At 45.0% G+C, this 19,842-nt stretch overlaps 1 protein-coding gene across 3 annotated transcripts in view; it reads right to left on the bottom strand.

The window, feature by feature from the left end:
* Nucleotides 1-19,842, bottom strand: part of rbfox3a (RNA binding fox-1 homolog 3a) — a gene marked incomplete at both ends in the record, with an annotated part of 330,498 nt that overhangs the window by 33,780 nt on the left and 276,876 nt on the right. For all 3 annotated transcript variants that reach the window (XM_080748006.1, XM_080748005.1, XM_080748004.1), the window contains 3 exons: nt 5,292-5,352; nt 8,039-8,131; nt 11,485-11,538. In XM_080748006.1, coding sequence (XP_080604132.1) covers nt 5,292-5,352; nt 8,039-8,131; nt 11,485-11,538 — 208 coding nt within the window. The remainder of the gene's footprint in view (nt 1-5,291; nt 5,353-8,038; nt 8,132-11,484; nt 11,539-19,842) is intronic.

Here is a 19,842-nt window from a genome sequence, read left to right as displayed (position 1 = left end):
ATGTGCAGAGAATGCTGTATAATGTAGTACATGACGTTTTGGCCATAATGTGTCTAATGGGAATTTCTGTACTACTATTGTGTTGCTTAGCTCATATGCTAATTTCGCTAGCCTGGCCAGCTAGCTGGGAGCATTACAATGTGTAGTCAATTGCTGGGTTGCTATTGTGTTGTTTAGTTCATATGCTAATTTTCGCTAGCCTAACTAGCTAGTTTGGAGCAGATTGTTCTATGCCATTATCATAATATGGAATGCTAGTTCCCTGGTGTAATGCAATTTACTTTAATGCATTTCTGTAAAGCATTTCTTTCTCTAATGTAATGCATTCTGTAATCTGTAATACTAATGCATTTAAAGCCTGTTCAATGATGTAATTTTTTAAGTACTGTTTAAGTAATGATTCTATTGTCTTGTTCCGTTTACAGAATTACCACTCAATACAGGCCTGTGTTTCACCTGTACTGGAAGATCTATTTTTTATTTTGTTGTTTGAACAACTGTTGAATTTATGTATTAAGTATTTGAAGTGAAACCTTATGTAACGACAACTGTGTCACTGATATTGTTTTAGACATTAACACAGAGATGCCTCTGGCCTTGCTTTATGCAGGTCAGTTTTTTTTTTGTTTTTTTTTTGACACATCTGTTTGATTCAGCCTGACTCTGGTCAACCAAGGAGTGGCAAGCAACCCAAGATTGGAAGGACCCAGACCTGATCTAAGAATTCTCCTTGGGCAGACCCAGAGCCATAGTCAGTGAGCCAGAGTCTGTGTCCCCAGCGTGGTAGGAAATTATCACACACAAACTGCCCTGGCAGTGCAGTACTGGTCGGTGATACACACAGACTGCACACAGAAGAACTGGACTTTTTGACAAACGCATACTCACCACATACACTGCCCTGTGAGGAACAGTGCAGGACTGGACAATTAGTGGTTCAATTAGTACCCTCACACTCACATTCTCTCTGCTCTGCAGGGGCAGAGAGGTATTATTCAGTCAGTAATACAGTATAGTTGGGTGCACCCTAGGAATTAAAACCCTCAGAAAAGAAAATCTTGAAAACCGGATTCACTGAGTCATGGTATACCTATCTCCATTCATTATTGTACTGTATGTTTGTGCAAATTGTTTTATTTTCTATTATTTCTACTCCTACTAATTATATTTCATTCAATATAAAATTGAGCCGGCCAACTCAAGTGACTTGCATCTGGTCTCATCTGGTCTCATAAGCGCCTTAAACCTTAGAACAGTAAAGCGTGACGTAATTTACCCATCCTAGCTGGTTCGTCATTTTCTTCCCCCATTCTGAATTCCCCTAGACCCTTTTCATATATTTCATATAAGAACTGCGTTAAAATTATCTCAGCGGTTCGACTCATATGTATATGAACACATTTGTTGCCTTAAAAAAAAAAATCTCTTGAGGGTCCAAGTTGCCAAGGTCTCCATAGACTCCATGTAATTCATAGTGCACGGATCATGCACGCCCATGCCTAGATCATGCACCATGTGTGTGCACAATGCTCCCAGCTTTCAAACAAAAGAATCCGATTGGAAATCCGTTCAGGCATTCATGAGATAGCAGCCATTATGTTTTACACTGTTGTGAGCTTGGAGGTCTGCTACCTGAGTTGTATGGGGGTTGTATGGGGGTTAAACATGCAAAATCGCGATCATGCCTAATACATTTCTAGAGGTCCAAAAATGTTTTTTTCTTTTTTGGTCGGGGAACTCGGGGTTGGCAATTGGGACCATTATAAACTCGGGGAACTCGGGGTTGGCAACCAATGTGTGAAGAATCAACTGTCATTTTGTGTACTTCTTGTAAATAGTTTTTTTTATAGTATTGCACGTCGAACATGTGATTTTTTTTTGTTTGTTTATTGAAAAGCATTACAGCATTTTATAAAGAAATCTCTTTGCCAGCTCACCTGTTTTTTTTGCGTGTTATGTCAAGGTTGGTGGTGGTTGAGGATGTGTTAATGTAATGAATTTATATTTGTGTTGTATCATGCCTTGGTTATGGTGGGGTTGCTTGCTGGTGCTTGGGGTGGGAACTGGATTTCAGATGCAGTGTGCTGTCCAGGGGAGAAGCAGACTCACGGACACCGGAGAAGCATGCACTGAACACAAATGAACGACACTGGTCATTTTTGAGGCCTGGTTATTTTATCCACCCATGGCCATGATGCCATTTGGTCCCAAAAAAAAGTACTTATGTTTCAGTAGTTGCACTTACACTGGCTTAAATGCAAGGCACATAATTATTCTGGTTACAGGGTAAACACTTAGTAATTACCAGGTAAGGTCATGGAATTGATCACGCTTTACTTTACAGTACAAACCAACAGTAACTACTGGGTAATTTCCCTGTAAATACTTTTTGTAGTTATTGGGTTAATACTGAGTAATTACCAGGTAAGGTCATGGAATTGATCACGCTTTACTTTACAGTACAAACCAACAGTAACTACTGGGTAATTTCCATGTAAATACCTTTTGTAGTTATTGGGTTAATACTGAGTAATTACCAGGTAAGGTCATGGAATTGATCACGCTTTACTTTACAGTACAAACCAACAGTAACTACTAAGTAATTTCCCTGTAAATACTTTTTGGAGTTATTGGGTAAATACCAGGTAAGTACCTTTGTATATGCACAGATTATAATGGGTTACCTATCAAGGTAAGGACCAGGTAAATAACATGATAGTTAACATGAAATTAAACGTAATTGCCTAGTCATTTCTAAGAAAATACATAGGAATTACCTAGACATTAATAGGTATATTACATGGTAGTTACCATGTAATTATATAGTAATTGCATAAGCAACTACTCCTAAATTCCTGGTAGTATCAAAGAAAATACCTGGTAAATACCAGGCAATATACCTTGTAATTACTATGTGTATTACCAGGTAGTTACACTATAATTACATGCTAAATACATAATAAAATACTTATAATTACCTAATAATTACCTTGTAGTATACAAGAAAATACCAGGTAACTACCGGGTAATAAACCTAGTAATTGCTAAGTGTATTACCAGGTAGTTACACTATAATTACATGCTAAATACATAATAAAATACTTATAATTACCTAATAATTACCTTGTAGTATACAAGAAAATACCAGGTAACTACCGGGTAATAAACCTAGTAATTCTAAGTGTATTACCAGGTAGTTACAGTATAATTACATGCTAAATACATAATAAAATACTTATAATTACCTAATAATTACCTTGTAGTATCTAAGAAAATACCAGGGAACTACCGGGTAATAAACTAAGTAATTGCTAAGTGTATTACCAGGTAGTTACTATGGAATTACCAGGTACATGCTTTAAATTACCTAGTAATTACCTGGTAGTTCTCAGGAATGTATCTGGGAATTACCAGGTAACACCAGGTAATTACTATGTAAAATACATTGTAGTTACCTTGTAATTACCTAGTTATTACTCAGTAAATACGGGGTGGTTACCAAGTAATTACCTTGTAATTACGTGGTAACTACCATGTAATTACTGTACCGGAAAGTAAAGGGTTACCTTTGGTTTCAACCAGACTGTGCTGACGCACCGTGGGCACGCCGTGAAGCGATGAAGTCCGACCACAAAATTTTCGTCCGCTGTGTCTCTAATTGAGCGAGGTTTCGTGTCTGTGTTCCTCCTCCAAATAGGCTATGCACAGCAGCCATATTGGGAAGAAGTTGGGTCTCTTCTCGCTCGCTTCAAAGGTGTTACCAATGATACTAATGAAGGCTCTGTTCCATTTCATGTATGTGATTCTCAAACCTTTTATTTCAAGGACCCCTATAACTCTGATAGTGTACAAATGTGTGTACAAACATGTGTACACTCTCAGAGTCACACACCTTTCAAGGGGTCATTTGGAACCCCCAAGGAACCATTAGGGTACCTGGACCACACTTTGAGACCCACTGGTGTAGCAGTGTTTCCAGTGAGCCAACATGCACTATACCAGCACCCTGACTCTGTTTGACCAGAATGGAACACAGCCTTCATTAGTATTATTGGTAACACCTGTGAAGGAAGTGAGACCCAACTTCTCTACAAAATGGCTTCTGTGCATATAGCCTATTGTTTTAATTGGCCAATATCTGCACGCTGCTTTTTGCACCCGCTCCTGGAATACAGCCACGCGTATACTTTGATTGTCAGGAGGAGGTTTATTAAGAGTGAAGGAAATTGGATGTTCTAATGGCACAGTGGACACAGTGGCTCCTCTAGCCGCAGCCTCACTTTGTTCCTTCACGTACTTCATAATTTATATTTGAGGATTGTTCCTGGCATAGCGAGACCCTCGTTACTTCATATTTATAGCCTATATTTTCAGTGTAGTTCAAACGACCGCCATCAAACAGTGTAGCGAGACCCTCGTTATTTATATTTCAGGGTGGTTCAAACAGTCAAACGGCAGTAGTGAGACCGTCATAGAGCTTGTTTTTTCTTTTTACTGAAGGAGACTCATATTTCAGCGAGGCTTGTCTGTTCATACTTTTGTGTTTGTGCGTGCATGTCGTTTACAGAAAGGGTGTGCTTCATTCATTCCTTTCCGCTTTCTCTCGTTAGATGTTCATGTGTTAATTTGATTGGTTCGGGCGATGTTGCAATACCATGGTCAACACTTCCACACATCAGGACAGTTTGCCATGCAGTTGTTGCCAGGTACAGATGGAGGGAGGAGCAGTGTTGTTGATTTTGTCGACTAAAACTATGACTTGAAAATGTTTGTCGACTACCTTTTCTCACTGACAGAAAACTAAAACCAAAGAAAAACAAGCTATGATGACTAAAACTAAGACTATATTGTCAATTTTGTCAACAGATAAAAACTAGACTAAAATGTTAGGGAGGGACTAGTGGAGAAGAGTTCTAGTAGAACTAAAAGGCAATTTATTTTATGTTTGGTTGCGCTCTGGTGTTGCACTCTGGAAATAGCAGATCTACAAACTCACAACGTGTTGCGCTGCGACGTGTTGTGAGCGTGTAGTTCGGCTATTTTCAGCATGCAACCAAGTATAAAATCAGCCATTTACGACGCCATCAAGGCATGCCAAAATACATTTTAGCCGACTAAAATCTTACGATATTTAGTTGACTAAAACTCGACTAAAACCAAAACATTTCAGATGACTAAAATATGACCAAAACTAAATGGAATTGTATTCAGAAGGCTATGACTAAAACTACATCAAAATGAGCTGTCAAAATCAACAGTGGTGAGGAGGTAGAGATGGAGTGAGAGCTTACCGTTTGTATAGGGGTTTGCCACTTTCTTGTTGGTCATTACTCTGGCTGTTGCATTGTTGACCTACAGGCAGATAGACAGGTTACTATTGTTGGTGGACGAACACACATGCACACACGCACGCACGCACCAGCAGATGCACATGCACACTCGCACGCACGCACGCACGCACACTCGCACGCACGCACGCACGCACACACACAGACACACACAAACACACAAACACACAGTGTACAATTTGCATAAACAAATATCACAACCTTCTTTCGAAACCATGTTGGTGTTTATAAATCCGGCAAGCAAAGGCGGCATGCAGCAAGTCAGGCATCCAAGATGCACACAGAGTCAATCCACAGATACATTCTGAACTGCATTACAAAAAAATAAGAAAATAAGATAAACGGAAAGGCTACCGTTCTCCCAAATACCACCTACTGTGCTGTAGACTAGTGGTTCTCAAAGTGGGGTCTGGGGACCCCCAGGGGTCCTTGGAAGGGGGGGGGGGGCGGGGGGGGGGGGGTTCCAGTGCACTGGGTCCCCAGCTAAATGTGTTACTACAGCATCACTATCATTTTAACCACCTTATCCATGTTTTCTAAGTTGGCCATTCAAAAATAGCAGAACTACGTGCAAGCATGGCACAAATGCATTATGCTATTTTTGAGAAGTTAAAAAAATATGTGTATGTTTTCTTTTTACACAAATCTTCTCTTCTGGGGGTCCCTGGAAAAACGTTTTAGGATGGGAGTCCGCAGACAAATACATATAGAATCGGGGGTCCTCCTTGACGAGACAAAGTTTGAGAACCACTGTTGTAGCCCTCGCTACATCTCTCCAAATGATGTCAAAACACGTTTTTCTGCTTGCCGTTGGCAGCCGGGGTGGGGAGGAGGAGGAGGAGAAGGAGGTGGGGGGTTGTAATCTCCCACTTGGAAAGAGTTTAACATGTTTCCTTGCCTGCCGTGTTAGCGTTTCCCCTCTATGGCTAATTAAGGCTAATGGCTTCCATTTCCAACGCGGACCTGCAGAGGTCATTTCGCTTGAGGCGGCGGTGCAGCAGCAGTGGCACCAGCCGCGCCGTGATGTATGGGGCCCAGGTATTGTTTATACATTACACACATGATGCTAATGGGGATGGGGGGAGGGGTGGCAGGGTGGCACAACTCTTCCAGCTAAATAACACAATAAAGTAGACGCGGTAGAGTAGACACGGTAATGTGGACACATGGAAAAGTTTGAGAACCACTGATTTAGAAGAAAGATTTAGAAAGACATTTATAGAATCGCGTAAAAAAATATAGGTGTTCACAATTTTTCAAAAATAGCAGATCTACAAGCTCGCAGCGCGGCACTTGTGAGCTTGTATATCTGCTATTTTTTAATAGTTAAAGCATAAAAAGTTTGAGAACCACTGATTTAGAAGAAGGATTTAGAAGTCATTCATAGCATCGGGTAGAAAATATTTGACTTGCACAAATGTTCACGATTTTTCAAAAAAACACAGAAAGTGTTTGAGTCTGTTGAAAGTGTGTAAGTCTGTCAATGGATGAAAGTCTTTAAGTCTGTCCATGGGTTTTATACATATTTAACCAATGAAAACTATTAACTTTTGTATTGTAAACAAATAATAACTACATTGGATCCAAAGGAAAACAGGTTAATTTTTTTCCCCCATTTCCTGAAAAGTAACATAAGTGTATGTAAAACAGGATGCTACCAGCAGGGGGGGTGAAGTAGTGAGCTTTAAAAATAAAAGGCCAGTTTACATTCATTTTGCTAACCTATGGCAGCTGTTAATTGAACCACATGTTTACAGAGAGGTGGCAGGGAGCTAGGCTGGGGGAAGACATGGTGGGTGGGGGGGGGGGGGGGGACTTCAAACGGGTCGAGGGGGGGCATCAACCCCCCCGCCGACGAGGGGCGGATCAAACCTGGAACCTTGTTTGTGGCTCAAACGGAATCAGAAAACCACTGTGATCTCTGGGCTCATGCACATGCCTCTGACACTCTCGCACACACACACGCACGCACACATGCGTGCACACACACACACACACACACACACACATGCACACACACAAATCGCCGTTGTTGGGTGGAAACCTTGCGTGTCCAAAAGTTTCCTTTTGTGGTTATTATTATTTTTTTAAACGATTGAAAATAGTGAAAATAGACGATCTACAAGCACACAACGCCTGCTTGTAGATCTGCTATTTTCACTACTTTTGAGCGACACTCGTGTAAGATGAAGCAGGGCTTTAATTTATCAAGAAACATACACATTTGAAACTTGGAAATACAAGGTTTTTTCCGACATTGACGATACTCCTCTCTCTCTCTCTCTCTCTCTCTCTCTCTCTCTCTCTCTCTCTCATGGATGCAAAGGAATTGATCATAGAAAGCATTCCCACACACCCGCTTGCACAGACAGAAGTGCAGCCCACTACTACTACTACGTTCTCTCTCTCTCTCTCACACACACACACAACACACACACACACACACACACACACACACACACACACACACACACACACACACACACACACACACACACGCATCAGGGTTCAGCATGCAGCGTTCAGGGTGCAGCAGGCAGGAAGGGAGAGAGAGAGGAGACGAGCGGAGGAGAGGAGAGGAGAGGAGAAGGGGACAGGAGGCGGCATCATCAGGCAGAGATACAGAGAATCATGGGAGAAGGGGGGAGGGAGGAAGGGAGAGAGAGAGAGAGAGAGAGAAAGCCAGGCACCTCTATTTTGCGTCCCTCAACGATTGTGCCATTTAGTTTCTCCCGCGCGCGGTCGGCGTCTGCGCTCGTTTCAAATGTTACAAACCCAAAACCCTGGAGCGTCCGGTGAGGGGAGGAGAGGCAGGGGGGGGGGAAAAAGGGTGGGACGGAGAGAGAGAGAGAGAGAGAGAGAGAGAGAGAGAGAGAGAGAGGAGGAGGAGGAGGAAGACACTCATGGAGAGTTGGATAAATTGGGTCGAGTGACAATGGGAGACAAACAGGGAACGAGAGGAAGGCAAGGAGGGAAAGAGTGAGGGAGGGGGAGAGAGAGAGAAAGAGAGAGAGAGAGGGGGGGGGGAGGAGGAGGAGAGAAAGACACAAAGCGAGGTAAGCTGCAGGTCAGGAGGAGGACTATATCTAGAAGCAGAAGATGTGCACACAGATGTAAAGCAAGTTAGAGAAACAGGAAACAGGTCACAGTTAAGGAGAAGTGAGGTGGCAGAGCGTCACGCCCAGAGGAGCACTCCTACGCTTATGTAAATGCCATTGTGTGTGTGTGTGTGTGTGTGTGTGTGTGTGTGTGTGTGTGTGTGTGTGTGTGTGTGTGTGTGTGTGTGTGTGTGTGTGCATGATGTACATTTCTATCGCAAAGGTCTGTGACACTGTCCCTGCAAGCCTTCCACACTGCCGCAAGTGCATTTACAGGATCAATTGGACATAATTGAATTAGCAGAGGGAATGAAAGCATCTCCACATGCACCACGCTGCTGCGTGCGTGCATGTGTGTGTGTTTGTGTGTGTGTGCACGTGGGTGCTTTAGGGTGAAGTTGCTCTGCTGGTGCGTGTGTGTGTGTGTGTGTGTATGTGTGTGTGTGTGTGCGCGGAGGCCCTGTGGGAGAGCAGATAAGTGCCATACAATTACAATCTCCACAGCATCAGTCAGCCGTGACTCACAGCCCCAGGACGCAGCTCGCTCAGGAGGCCCCTCGTCTGCGTCTCAGGACATGGGCCTGGAGACGCAGCAAGCGTGCTCAGACAGCCTATGCGGTAAATGTGGCCCCGAAACCTTAACTCTCCCTCGTATATCTATGTCATCGGTCTTGAGGGGGGGGGTGGGGCGAAAAGGAGTTCTCAAAATACCGTAAAATAGATCGTTGATCTTCGTCACTGTAGCAGGAAAGGGTTTAAGTTTAAAAATAATTCTCTCTAGTCTCTACTGAATGATACTTATTGTAATGTTCCTTATTTGCGTCGTTTACAGGTTCTACACCATGCATTTAAAAATAATTAATATCATAGTGTTTATGTCCCAAAACGTTTTTCAAAAGGTTTGAGGCTAAATTACCACTCCTGAATACAGAGCACCTGTCATTTCTGCCTGGCTTTCAGAGCATTTTCAGCTGCAGTATCACCTTGTCCTGAGTGGGAGGACTGCGCTATTGAGCCAGTTTTGGCCCCACACTCCTCCCCACCTCCTGCTCAGCAGGCCTGCCCACCCCTCTCCCAGCTCCTCCCGCCTCCTTCTCAGGCCTGCCCAACCCCCACTCACAGCAGTAGCAGTAGGTCCCTTTTGTGATGTCACAAAAGGGACCTAAAATCAGACAGCCCGTTCTGAGACCTGCTTACATAGATCTGCCCATAAACTGAGACAAAGGTCAGAAATAGGACTTTGTGAGGATAGAAGGTGCTGGTGGGACACCAAAAAAAGACTAGGAAAGATGAAAATTCATGGTGTAGTCCCTTAAAGTCTAATTCACTATCTACAGTCAATTCCTTGCATTCTTTCTCCTCCTTCCGTCACACCGTGAAATCCCGAGCGCTAATCTAACTCTGAGTGCGTTGCAAAAGGAACCAAATGGACCCGTAAGGGTCCATTTGGTTCCATTTGCAAACGCGCTCAGAGTTAACAGCGCCAGCCACTCCCACAACCGCCGACCGACGGACCAAGCGCGCTCGCTCGCCTTCCCTCCTCATTTTTCCCCGCCTGCTTTGTCAGCCCTGAGTTATGGCGCGGACCAGCGGAATGAACTCCGCGTGAAGGCGGCGTTGGGGAAAGAACAGAGGAGTAGGCAGGGGGCGGCCATTAGATATGCCTGGCAGACACGCCTGTTGGACAAGCTCGGCTCCTTTAGCACTTATGTATCCCGCGCTGGTCGCCCGGGCGGCCCCCAGTAATTGCCCGGCTAGATAATACAGTATGGGTGTGAACGGCACGCGCGGCGCCGGAGCGCAGCAGCCGTGATCTGGTATGCATATACAGGATTCCTCAGCCTCCCGCCGGGCATAAATAACACATAGGCCTGCCCTTGAGAGGTGAAGCTGATAAAAAACGCTTAAAACCGCGGCGAAGTGGCGGGCGAAATTAATCCTTCTGACATTTCCTCGCCGCCGCCTATATGTTTGTGCTCCCCTCGACCCTAATGCTTTGCTTGCTTTATTTTTCTTTTATCTTGTGTAAATAATTAGCGGTCTAGAATGAGAGTTCCTTCCTTCTCCAGTGGCTGACATACAGTACGCTAAGCATAAACAATACTTTTTTTTTTTAGGGGGAATTGGGAACGTTTATCAGTGGATGTGTGAGGACCAGGCCCCGGTTGGAGACTGTTAAATGTGGACGCTAATCAACCAGGCCGGTTAACCTTTAGAAACGGATATATCGAGCAACGATGGAACAATGGAATATTAATATTTCCGCATTAATTACCACGCTTCGTTTAGCAGAATTAGTGTAGGAGCCCGGTTGTACAAAAAAGCCTAAAGATAATAACGCGCTCACCTTCCAAATTATGTAGCGTGCCATGAGTTAGCATACTGTACCTCCTGGATCCTCTCCCGCAGAGCTGGGAGTAGTGTGCTGTGTACAGTATATTAGCATAGAGTAAGTCAGCGAGGCTTATTTTTATCTCTTGGCAGTGTCAGTGGGAGGCTAACTGGGCAAGGCAGTGTGTTTGCAGACTCTGTGAATCCTGGTGTCAGCGCTAAGCTAAGCGAGAGCCGCTTATTGTATGTCACAATGTATGGCAGGTGAGTAAGGTGCAAGAGTCGCCTGGAGGCAGGAGAGTCGCTGATATGTTAGTAATTACCAGGCACCTGTGGGGGGGAGGAGGGAGAGAGAGAGAGAGAGAGAGAGAGAGAGAGAGAGAGAGAGAGAGAGAGCGAGAGGAGATAGATAGGTAGATAGAGACAGACAGAGGGAGAGAGAGACAGCCAGACAGATAGACAAGAGAGAAAAAGAGAAAGAGAGAGAGAGACCTGCAGAGGGCGAGAGAGTCTGAAAACGCAACAGTGAAAGAGAGGGAGAGAGAGATAGAGGAAGAGGAGAGAGACCTGAAGAAGCAGAGAATTTGAGAAAGAGAGAAAAGGGAGTGAGAGAGAGAGAGAGAGAGAGAGAGAGAGAGAGAGAGAGAGAGAGAGAGAGAGAGAGAGAGAGAGAGAGAGAGGTGAACATCTCGTTACAGCACACTTACCTTGGAGCCTCGCTCGTTAAAAATAATCTCCACGTCTAAAATCTTCCCAAATTGCTAGAGAGAGGGAGAGAGAGAGAGAGAGAGAGAGAGAGAGAGAGAGAGAGAGAGAGAGAGAGAGAGAGAGAGAAGGGGGACAGGGGATAAAGAGAAAAGCAAGGAAGAGAGAAAATAATTAGAACATGTCATATATTCAGCCTGAACTGATTGCAGTACTCCATTGGTCTAAAATAAACCCCCTTAACTTGGTTAACCCAAACTTAATAAGACACCATTCAGTCCACCATATACTTTGGGAACCATTCAAAATATAGTGTGTGGCGCTACTAAAGAACAAGGTCAAGCAGCCGGCTCTTCGCATGATCAAACTCCTCTGTCGCCTGACAATGAGATTAATAAAATATCCATTTACTCTTAATGCCGTTTAATGTTGTTTGCTCTGTCGCGGTAATAAAGAGAGGCGCGTGTTTCCGACACCGCGGCAATGTGAGCTATGGCCTTAATGAACATTGCGGGCGGGGGTGGTGTATGGCGAACACCATATAGCAGCTCCACGCCGCCGCGGCACGCACCACTGGTCTTAATGACGGCCATCATCTTGTTTTCCTCTCCCGCTGTGCTTTCGACCCCCACCCGATAAAAAACGAAGCAGTGGGTATTTTTTTTTCTTTCTAGAGGCGAGGGCCTCCTTTCTCAATTAAAACAGGAAGAGATGGGGTTGAGGCGACGGAATGAAGGGATAGCCCATCAAGGCTAATGATAAACCATACATTTGTTTACCCCTGAACCCCCCACCCCTCCCGAGTCCTCCCGACACCCCCCCGCCATGAAGACCATCACCGTAATTACCTGTCACAGCAGCGGACCCCCCCCCCCCCCCCCGCCCCCCTACATGCCGTTTGCGGTCGGCGCCTATAGGTTCCTTATCTGATCAGCCTCTTAATGGCCCTTGATTGGCTCCATGCCTCATTTTAATTGGCTAATTAGAGTCAGAGCTGATGCCGGGTGTCGGCCACGCCTTTTCGACGAGGACGCCGGACGGACGGGGGGGAAGTGCCGGCGCGAAGGCTGCCACGGTTTATGCGTTTAAACATGATGGGAAGTGACTTTATAGCTTTCACACGTGGTAAACACTGGTCTGTCTATGTCTGGTGCAAACCTTGTATGTCCAAAACCGTTCCTTTTTTTAAATTATTATTGCTTTGTGAGCTTTTAGATCTCCTATTTTCACAACTTTTGTGCGACACTCTTGTATGATGATGAAGTAGGACATTCATTAACGGGGGAGGAAAACAAAAGCTAAGGTATGGCAACATGACTGGTGTCTTGCTGTTGCCATACCTTAGCAACAGGCATGATGAATTAATTTTAAGAAGCATATTTTATTTCCCCCCCCCTGTAGCTATGCTCCGATTGTGATTTTTGGGGCCAATACCGATCACCGAGCAACTGGAATCAGTATCTGCCGATACCAATATTCCCGATCACAGCGTTAAATCCATAAATTCTTCTTTTTATTGTGTTAATGTAGCAGCATTTATATATTTAATGATTCTTCTTACAAAACATTGACATTGTATATTAAGTATAAACATTAGGAGATTGAAGGCTGAGGTCCTTTAGTATCCAATTCAACTTGTAGGAGTTGAAGCTGAGGTTACATTCAGTCCCACAGAGAAATATTGTGAAAATAACTGATCTAGCTTGTAGATCAGCAAAGCCGATAGAGGCAAAGCCCATACCGATCAAAGCCAATAGAGGCATTATCGGCCGATCGCGATCACTCACCGATCAATCGGCAAATCTCTACCTGTAGCTAAGGTATGGCAGCTGCCATACCTTGCTAATTGACGCCTCTGATGCCAGGTTTCTCCCCGACTCCGACGTCATGCAGCTCTGCGCATGAGCCGAGGAATACGTTTTTCATCACAGCTTTACAGGAGTCTCTGCAGCGGGGTAAACGGCCCCCAGGCAGACCAGGGGTCTAATTATGCCTTAAAGAAAACACAGCGTGCAGTGATTTACGCCACGCGCCTCCTTACATTCTGTCACACGCTTCTCACCCTTAACCCTCATAAGAGCCATGTGAGCATGGGTTGATTTGAACGAACCTGCCAGCCTGCCGGCCGCTGCTACCTTAAAACAACACTGTGGGTCTTCTTGTAAATATGCTTTATGAGAGGCAATGAAAAGGCAGGCGCGTTGACGCAGCGCCGAACTTCTGACGGGTAAAACAGACAGTGTACGAGCTTCAGCAAGAAAATAAGACTCCCTTTGTGTGTCGTAAGCTGAGAGGGGTAGAAACAATGAAGGGAGGGGTAGAAACAAAATGAGCCCCAAACTACTGCATCGACACAAACGCCTCTACTTGTCCAGTTGAGAGCGGGAGAGCCAAACGTGCGTCTGGCTTTCATCATCAGTTTGTGTGTGACCTGAACACTCATGTTGGTAGCAAAAACTCTTGAGCACTATTCGATTGACTGGTGGTTGGTTAATATTGGCTTGTAAACTAACAATGGTGTCTTTTATTGTTAACTAACAGTGGAATGTGTGAGGATGCCTTTTTATCCTCTCACAATAACAACTACAGAACAGTATAGCCAGCTTGCTGAGCTAATCACTTTAATCCCAGGGTCCCCATTTAGGGCATGTCATTATTGCCAAAAATGTAAAAACAATTAAGAAGATTGCACGTCTACCATCCCACAACACGCTGCATTGCGATGCATTGTGTGCAGGGAATGGATTTAGGACCCAAACGCAGAGTGACTCAGAGGATGCGTTGAAACAGGGTTTTAATGAACAACTTCAAGACCACAGTTCAAGTCAAATATTCAACCCTGGTAGGCCTACTCACAAGCAAAACAAAACAAAGAGACACAAATACAGGCAGCCCAGAACAAAGTCACAAATGAACAACACTAAAGAACACAGACTCACAGAGATATAGAGGTTACAATGCAGCAAGGAACACATTCAAACACAGTGTTTCAATAGACACAGAAGAGGACACAGACCAACTCAACAGACAATTAAGGCAAGATTGGCTAAGGGACTAACAGGACACAGGTGGAAGAACTTAACTAATCACATAAGGCAACAAGACAAGACAGGTAACAAAGGAACAGAGGAAACACTAGAAACATTACCACAAAATAAAAGGAACAGAACAGTAAAGTAAAACCTAAGTAGCCTACACTAGTAAGACGCCCTAAGGGCGAGAAGCAACCTTGCCCTAAGGGCGAGGTCACGCTGAGACCACATTAGCTCTGGTCCATAGCGTTAGTGGAGTTCTCCCTAACGCTATGTTCCTCTTCCTCCGTATTCCTTGGCAAAACCGGAAAACCCCGCCGTCTGGTCCAAAAATAACAAAAACTGTTTCGCCCCTCATCAAACCAAAGGTATCAGTGGACAGTTGAAAGCTTACTCTACTTAGTGGACGAGGTCTGAGCCCCCCACCACACGATTAAAATACATTTCTAGGGCAAAATGAAAAATATTCCACCGGATGGAGACGCTCTTCCTCGTTTTTACGAAACAGCGCTTCCAACGTCACAGAGTTGAATAACACCCAGCGAGACTAATGCTCTGTGTAATTCGGTCCTCTGACCTGCGCGGCAGTAGTGAGTTGGCACCTTGATGGCGACGACAAATAGTGAAAAACGAGAAGAAATGGAGTCTCCATCCGGTAGAATATTTTTCATTTTGTCCTAGAAATGTATTTTAATCGTGTGGTGGGGGGCTCAGACCGCGTCCACTAAGTAGAGTAAGCTTTCAACTGTCCAATGATACCTTTGGTTTGGTGAGGGGCGAAACAGTTTTTGTTATTTTCGGACCAGACGGCAGGGTTTTCCGGTTTTGCCAAGGAATACGGAGGAAGAGGAACATAGCGTTAGGGAGAACTCCACTAACGCTATGGACCAGAGCTAAGACCACATGAGACTGACAAAATATGTTCATATATGGGCATTCCTAGAGATGGCTTAATATTGATGACATAAAAGGGACAAGTACGGCCATATATGGAGCGTGACATGAGGCGTGACTGACTGACTGACTGACTGACTGACTGACTGACTGACATGAGGCGGAGGTTTTGATACTATCTCCCTACGGTCACAACCAAAGAAAAATAGGAAACACTAAAATATCACTACAAAACTTAGCCTGGGATCAATTTCGGGCTTTTGATCCGGTCGGGAGCAGATGGCGTCCTACTTCATTTTGTAGTCAAAACGGACTACACTTTGGCAGGAAATACCAAACCGGAATCAGTTTTAACCCAAAACAATTCCCCGCACTCAATGACATAATTTTAGTACTTACCCAAGTACCCAATAAAACCCTTGATGCAGCGTAGTTTTGCTTATTTTTTGAAAAGTTTGTTTGGTATCCATCTTTTAGTCCAACTCACAGCGACCGGCAAGACTACACTCCTCTAGCATTTAAATAGGGATTGGGGAAACAAACAGGGCACCAAAGCGACGCTGCTTCTTCTGTCATCCGGATCAAACGACCTGTTTAGTAAACGAACACCAGGCTTTCCCCCGAGAAAGCCTGGTGACGCGAGGTTATACAAAACTAAACACAAGGAGACAGATCCTGACAACTTGAAGATTGGCTATTTTAGATATTCGTTGAATGAGTACAACGGTGTGATGTCATCAAGTTGTACTTACAATACAAACCCCCAAAATAAATCCTCCAGTTCTATAGGCAACACAGAAGGGGGGGAACTTTTTTTTCTATTTCCACACAACTCCTCTAAGGTATATTAATGACATAGTTCAATATTGAAAACGGGGGGTCTTCCCCTTTAAATAGGATTTAGGTGGGTAACGGCTGACTTGCATCATTATTACGTTACCCAGCAAACAGAATGTAGTTCATATCAGTTGGAACTGTGCACTGTGGTAAACTGTTGTCAGGTTGAAAGTGGGTACGGAAGTCTAAACACCACGTGGTTTTATCCGCGGTTAGCAGTGGAGCTCGCACTCCTCCAGGCCACTGGTTCTCCCCACAGCGTGCAGCGGAGCTAACTCGGTGGGGCGTATGGTAATGCTCAGCCTTGTTCTCCATGCACATCCTGTACTGTACCCAGTATACCCGGGCCTTGAATCCAGCACTTTATTTCAATAAATAAATAAACATGGTGCAGGCAGCAGAGCCAAGGCAAGGTCACACGTGCACAGGGACGTGCTGGGCCCCTGATTCAGCCCGGGAAAAAGAGTTGGAGAGGCCCTCATTTATTTTATTTTTTTGTTATATTTCGTCGTTGCCGGGTGGAAACCTTGTATGTCCAAAACCGTTTGTTTTGTATTTATCATTTTAAAAATGATTTAAACTAGTGAAAACAGCCGATCAACAAGCACACAACGCCGTTGTGTGCTTGTAGATCTGCTGTTTTCACTACTTTTGTGCGACGGCCTTGTATGATGAAGCAGGGCTTTGCTTTGCGAAAAAAAAATTATACATTTGAAACTTGGAGATACAAGGTTTCTGTGACGATTTACTTTGTTGGCCGCCCAGCCCCTAAAATGGAACGAAGGCCGACATTTTCTTTTTTTTTTTCGTAATGGCCAGCCGGGACCGGCCGGGAATGAACCGGCCGTTCGGGAGTTGTCCCGCTTTTCCCAATGGCCAGCACGTCCCTGCACGTGCACCTCCCCACCACCAAGCAACAGCACCTTCAACCGAAGAGAAGAGAGTTCTCGCATGCCAGTGATGTCACTGGCATGCGAGCGAGCGCACGCACGCACGCGCACACACACACACACACACACACACACACACACACACACACACACACACACACACACACACACACACACACACACACACACACACACACACACACACACACACACACACACACACACACACACACACACACAATACCCTACCTCTTCACCCTCCATACATGACACCCTGTTGTACAGCCACCCAGAGATCTATATATGCGCATAACCTGAATATAGCCACGCGCTGCAATGGTGGTGTCAGCTGAGAAAGTGGGGTGTTTGTGTGTCACTTTGGTAGCGCGGGGACTTTAGGGTTGGTAGACGGCAGGGAATCAGCACAGAGCTCATCAGCAGGGAGAGAAGAGTCTGTCTGTCTGTCTGTCTGTCTCTTTCTATCTCTCTCCTGGCCCCGCGCGGAGACAAGTCCCAATGAGAAAGCCGGCACGGCCCACTGAACAAGTCGTTTACAGCCGTTGCACGGCCCCTCCCTTCCCATCCACCTCTGTTTTCTCTCCGCGCTCGTTTTTTATAGCTCTCATCCTCCTCCCCGTGGAAAGCCTTTGCAGGTTATACCTTTAGAGAGAGAGAGTGAGAGAGAGAGAGACAACGTGTGTGCGTTTGAGGGTGGGATGAAACGGCAAAGCGTTCAATACAGCGGGCGTGCCGGTAGGATCAGATCATTAAGAATAGAGGCAGAATGAATGCGGCCCTCCACTCAGCCTAATGAGCAGCATGACAGCTACCTTTAATTGTTGTCCACAATAGCTGCATTATTTCATTAGGACTAATTACCCTGTCAGGCCAAAGCCCAGCACTAACGGGCGCGCGTGCACACACACACACACACACTCACGGACGCACGCACGAACGCACACACACACACACACACAGTCGCAAAAACTCCACGAAGAAATGACAGAAAAAAATCTTCCCTGTCTTTTTTGGCTTTTTTTTTTTTACCAACCGCACTGCCAAATCCTTAGTGTAACTTCAAGTCGGAGAGTGTTATGGACCCGTTTGGGTTCAATTACAACTCAGGATCTTGCTGCGTAGTGTATCCCCCCCCCCCCCACTCCTCCTCCTCCCGTCTCTTGATCTATCATTCGGTTTCAGGAAAAACCACTGGCTTGTCTTTTCGTACAGCCTCCCCCCGACTCACTCTCACTCTTTCTCCTTCTTTCCTCTCTCTCTCTCTCTCTCACTCTCTCTCTCTCTCAGGGGTGTCGCACCAAATTCGGGGCCCTGCATGGGTACAAGGATTCACTCACATTTTGTGCTTTAACTATCGAAAAATAGCAGGCACCGAGTGCCGTGCTGCGAGCTTGTAGATCTGCTATTTTTGAAAAATAGTGAACATTTGTGCAAGTCTTTGAATATTTCAAATCCTTCTATTAAGGTTTTTTGAAAAACCTATGTTTCTACGTCAGTGGTGCTCAAACCTTTTCATGTGAAGGACCCCCACAATGATATGTATTTGGCCACGGACACTCCGTCTCAAAATATTTAGTTCCAGGGACCTCCCAGAAGCGTTTTTCAATAGCTAAAGTGTAAAATAATTAAGGCCCCTCCACCTTGGGCCCCAGTGACTCAGTCCCACTCCCCCCCCCCCTTGTGACGCCCCTGCTCTCTCTCTCTCTCTCTCTCTCTCTCTCTCTCTCTCTCTCTCTCTCTCTCTTGTCCGCTCTCTCTCTCGCTGTTCTCTCTTTACTTTTCTTTCTCCTTCCTCTCCATTCCGTACGGATTGTGTCGCACCGGGGCTGAGGCAGGCTGCAGCAGGGATACAGTCGTCTCCATTAGTCCAAATTAGAGCTGTTTTCCACCGGAGAAAGAGGTGTAAATCAGCGTCTCCCACCCTACACAACACAGCAGCTTAACATCGCAGCGGCATGGCACTCTGAGGGGCAGCGCTGAAGGGGCTGCCCTGCACAAACACTGCGTAGAAACGCTGGCTGTTCACATTTAGCTCTAATAGGCCTGGAGAGCCTGCAATTTGTGTGTGTGCGCGCCAACTGTGTTTCTGTGTGTTTAACCCATTTAGGGCCTAGAATTATTGAATGATTTAACCAGTGAAAAATAGCAGATATACAAGATCACAGCGCGGCACCGAGTGCCGCGCTTGCGAGCTTGTAGATCTGCTATTTTTGAAAAACCATGATTATTCTTTGCAAGTCTTTGAATATATCTATTTAAAAGCGAACATTTGTAACTCAAATATTTGCTTCTGGGTGGTCCCTGGAACAACATATTTTGAGATGGGGGTCCGTGGCCAAATACCTGTAATTTTGAGGGTCCTTGACATGAAAAAGTTTGAGAACAACATGATTTAGGGGAAGGATTTAGAAGTCGGGTCAAAGATCGGGTCAAAGATATTCAAAGACTTGCGCATATTTTCACGATTTTTCAAAAATAGCAGATCTACAAGCTCGCAGCGCGGCACTCGGTGCCGCGCTGTGAGCTTGTAGATCTGCTATTTTTCTAAAGTTAAAGCATAAAATAATGGTTAAAGTGTTTAAAAGCTAACGCGACTCGGGCGCGTTCCCGGTATTTGAGAGTTAATGGGAGAAAGACCTTTAACATCTATCGCTCCCTCTCCCCTCTATCCTAAACAAACAACACCTAA

This window comes from Nannobrachium achirus, assembly GCF_963921795.1.
Source record: "Nannobrachium achirus genome assembly, chromosome: 18".
Taxonomy (NCBI): Eukaryota; Metazoa; Chordata; class Actinopteri; order Myctophiformes; family Myctophidae; genus Nannobrachium; species Nannobrachium achirus.
Note: the sequence above shows the minus strand (reverse complement) of the source record. Positions and strands in the feature narration are given on the sequence as shown.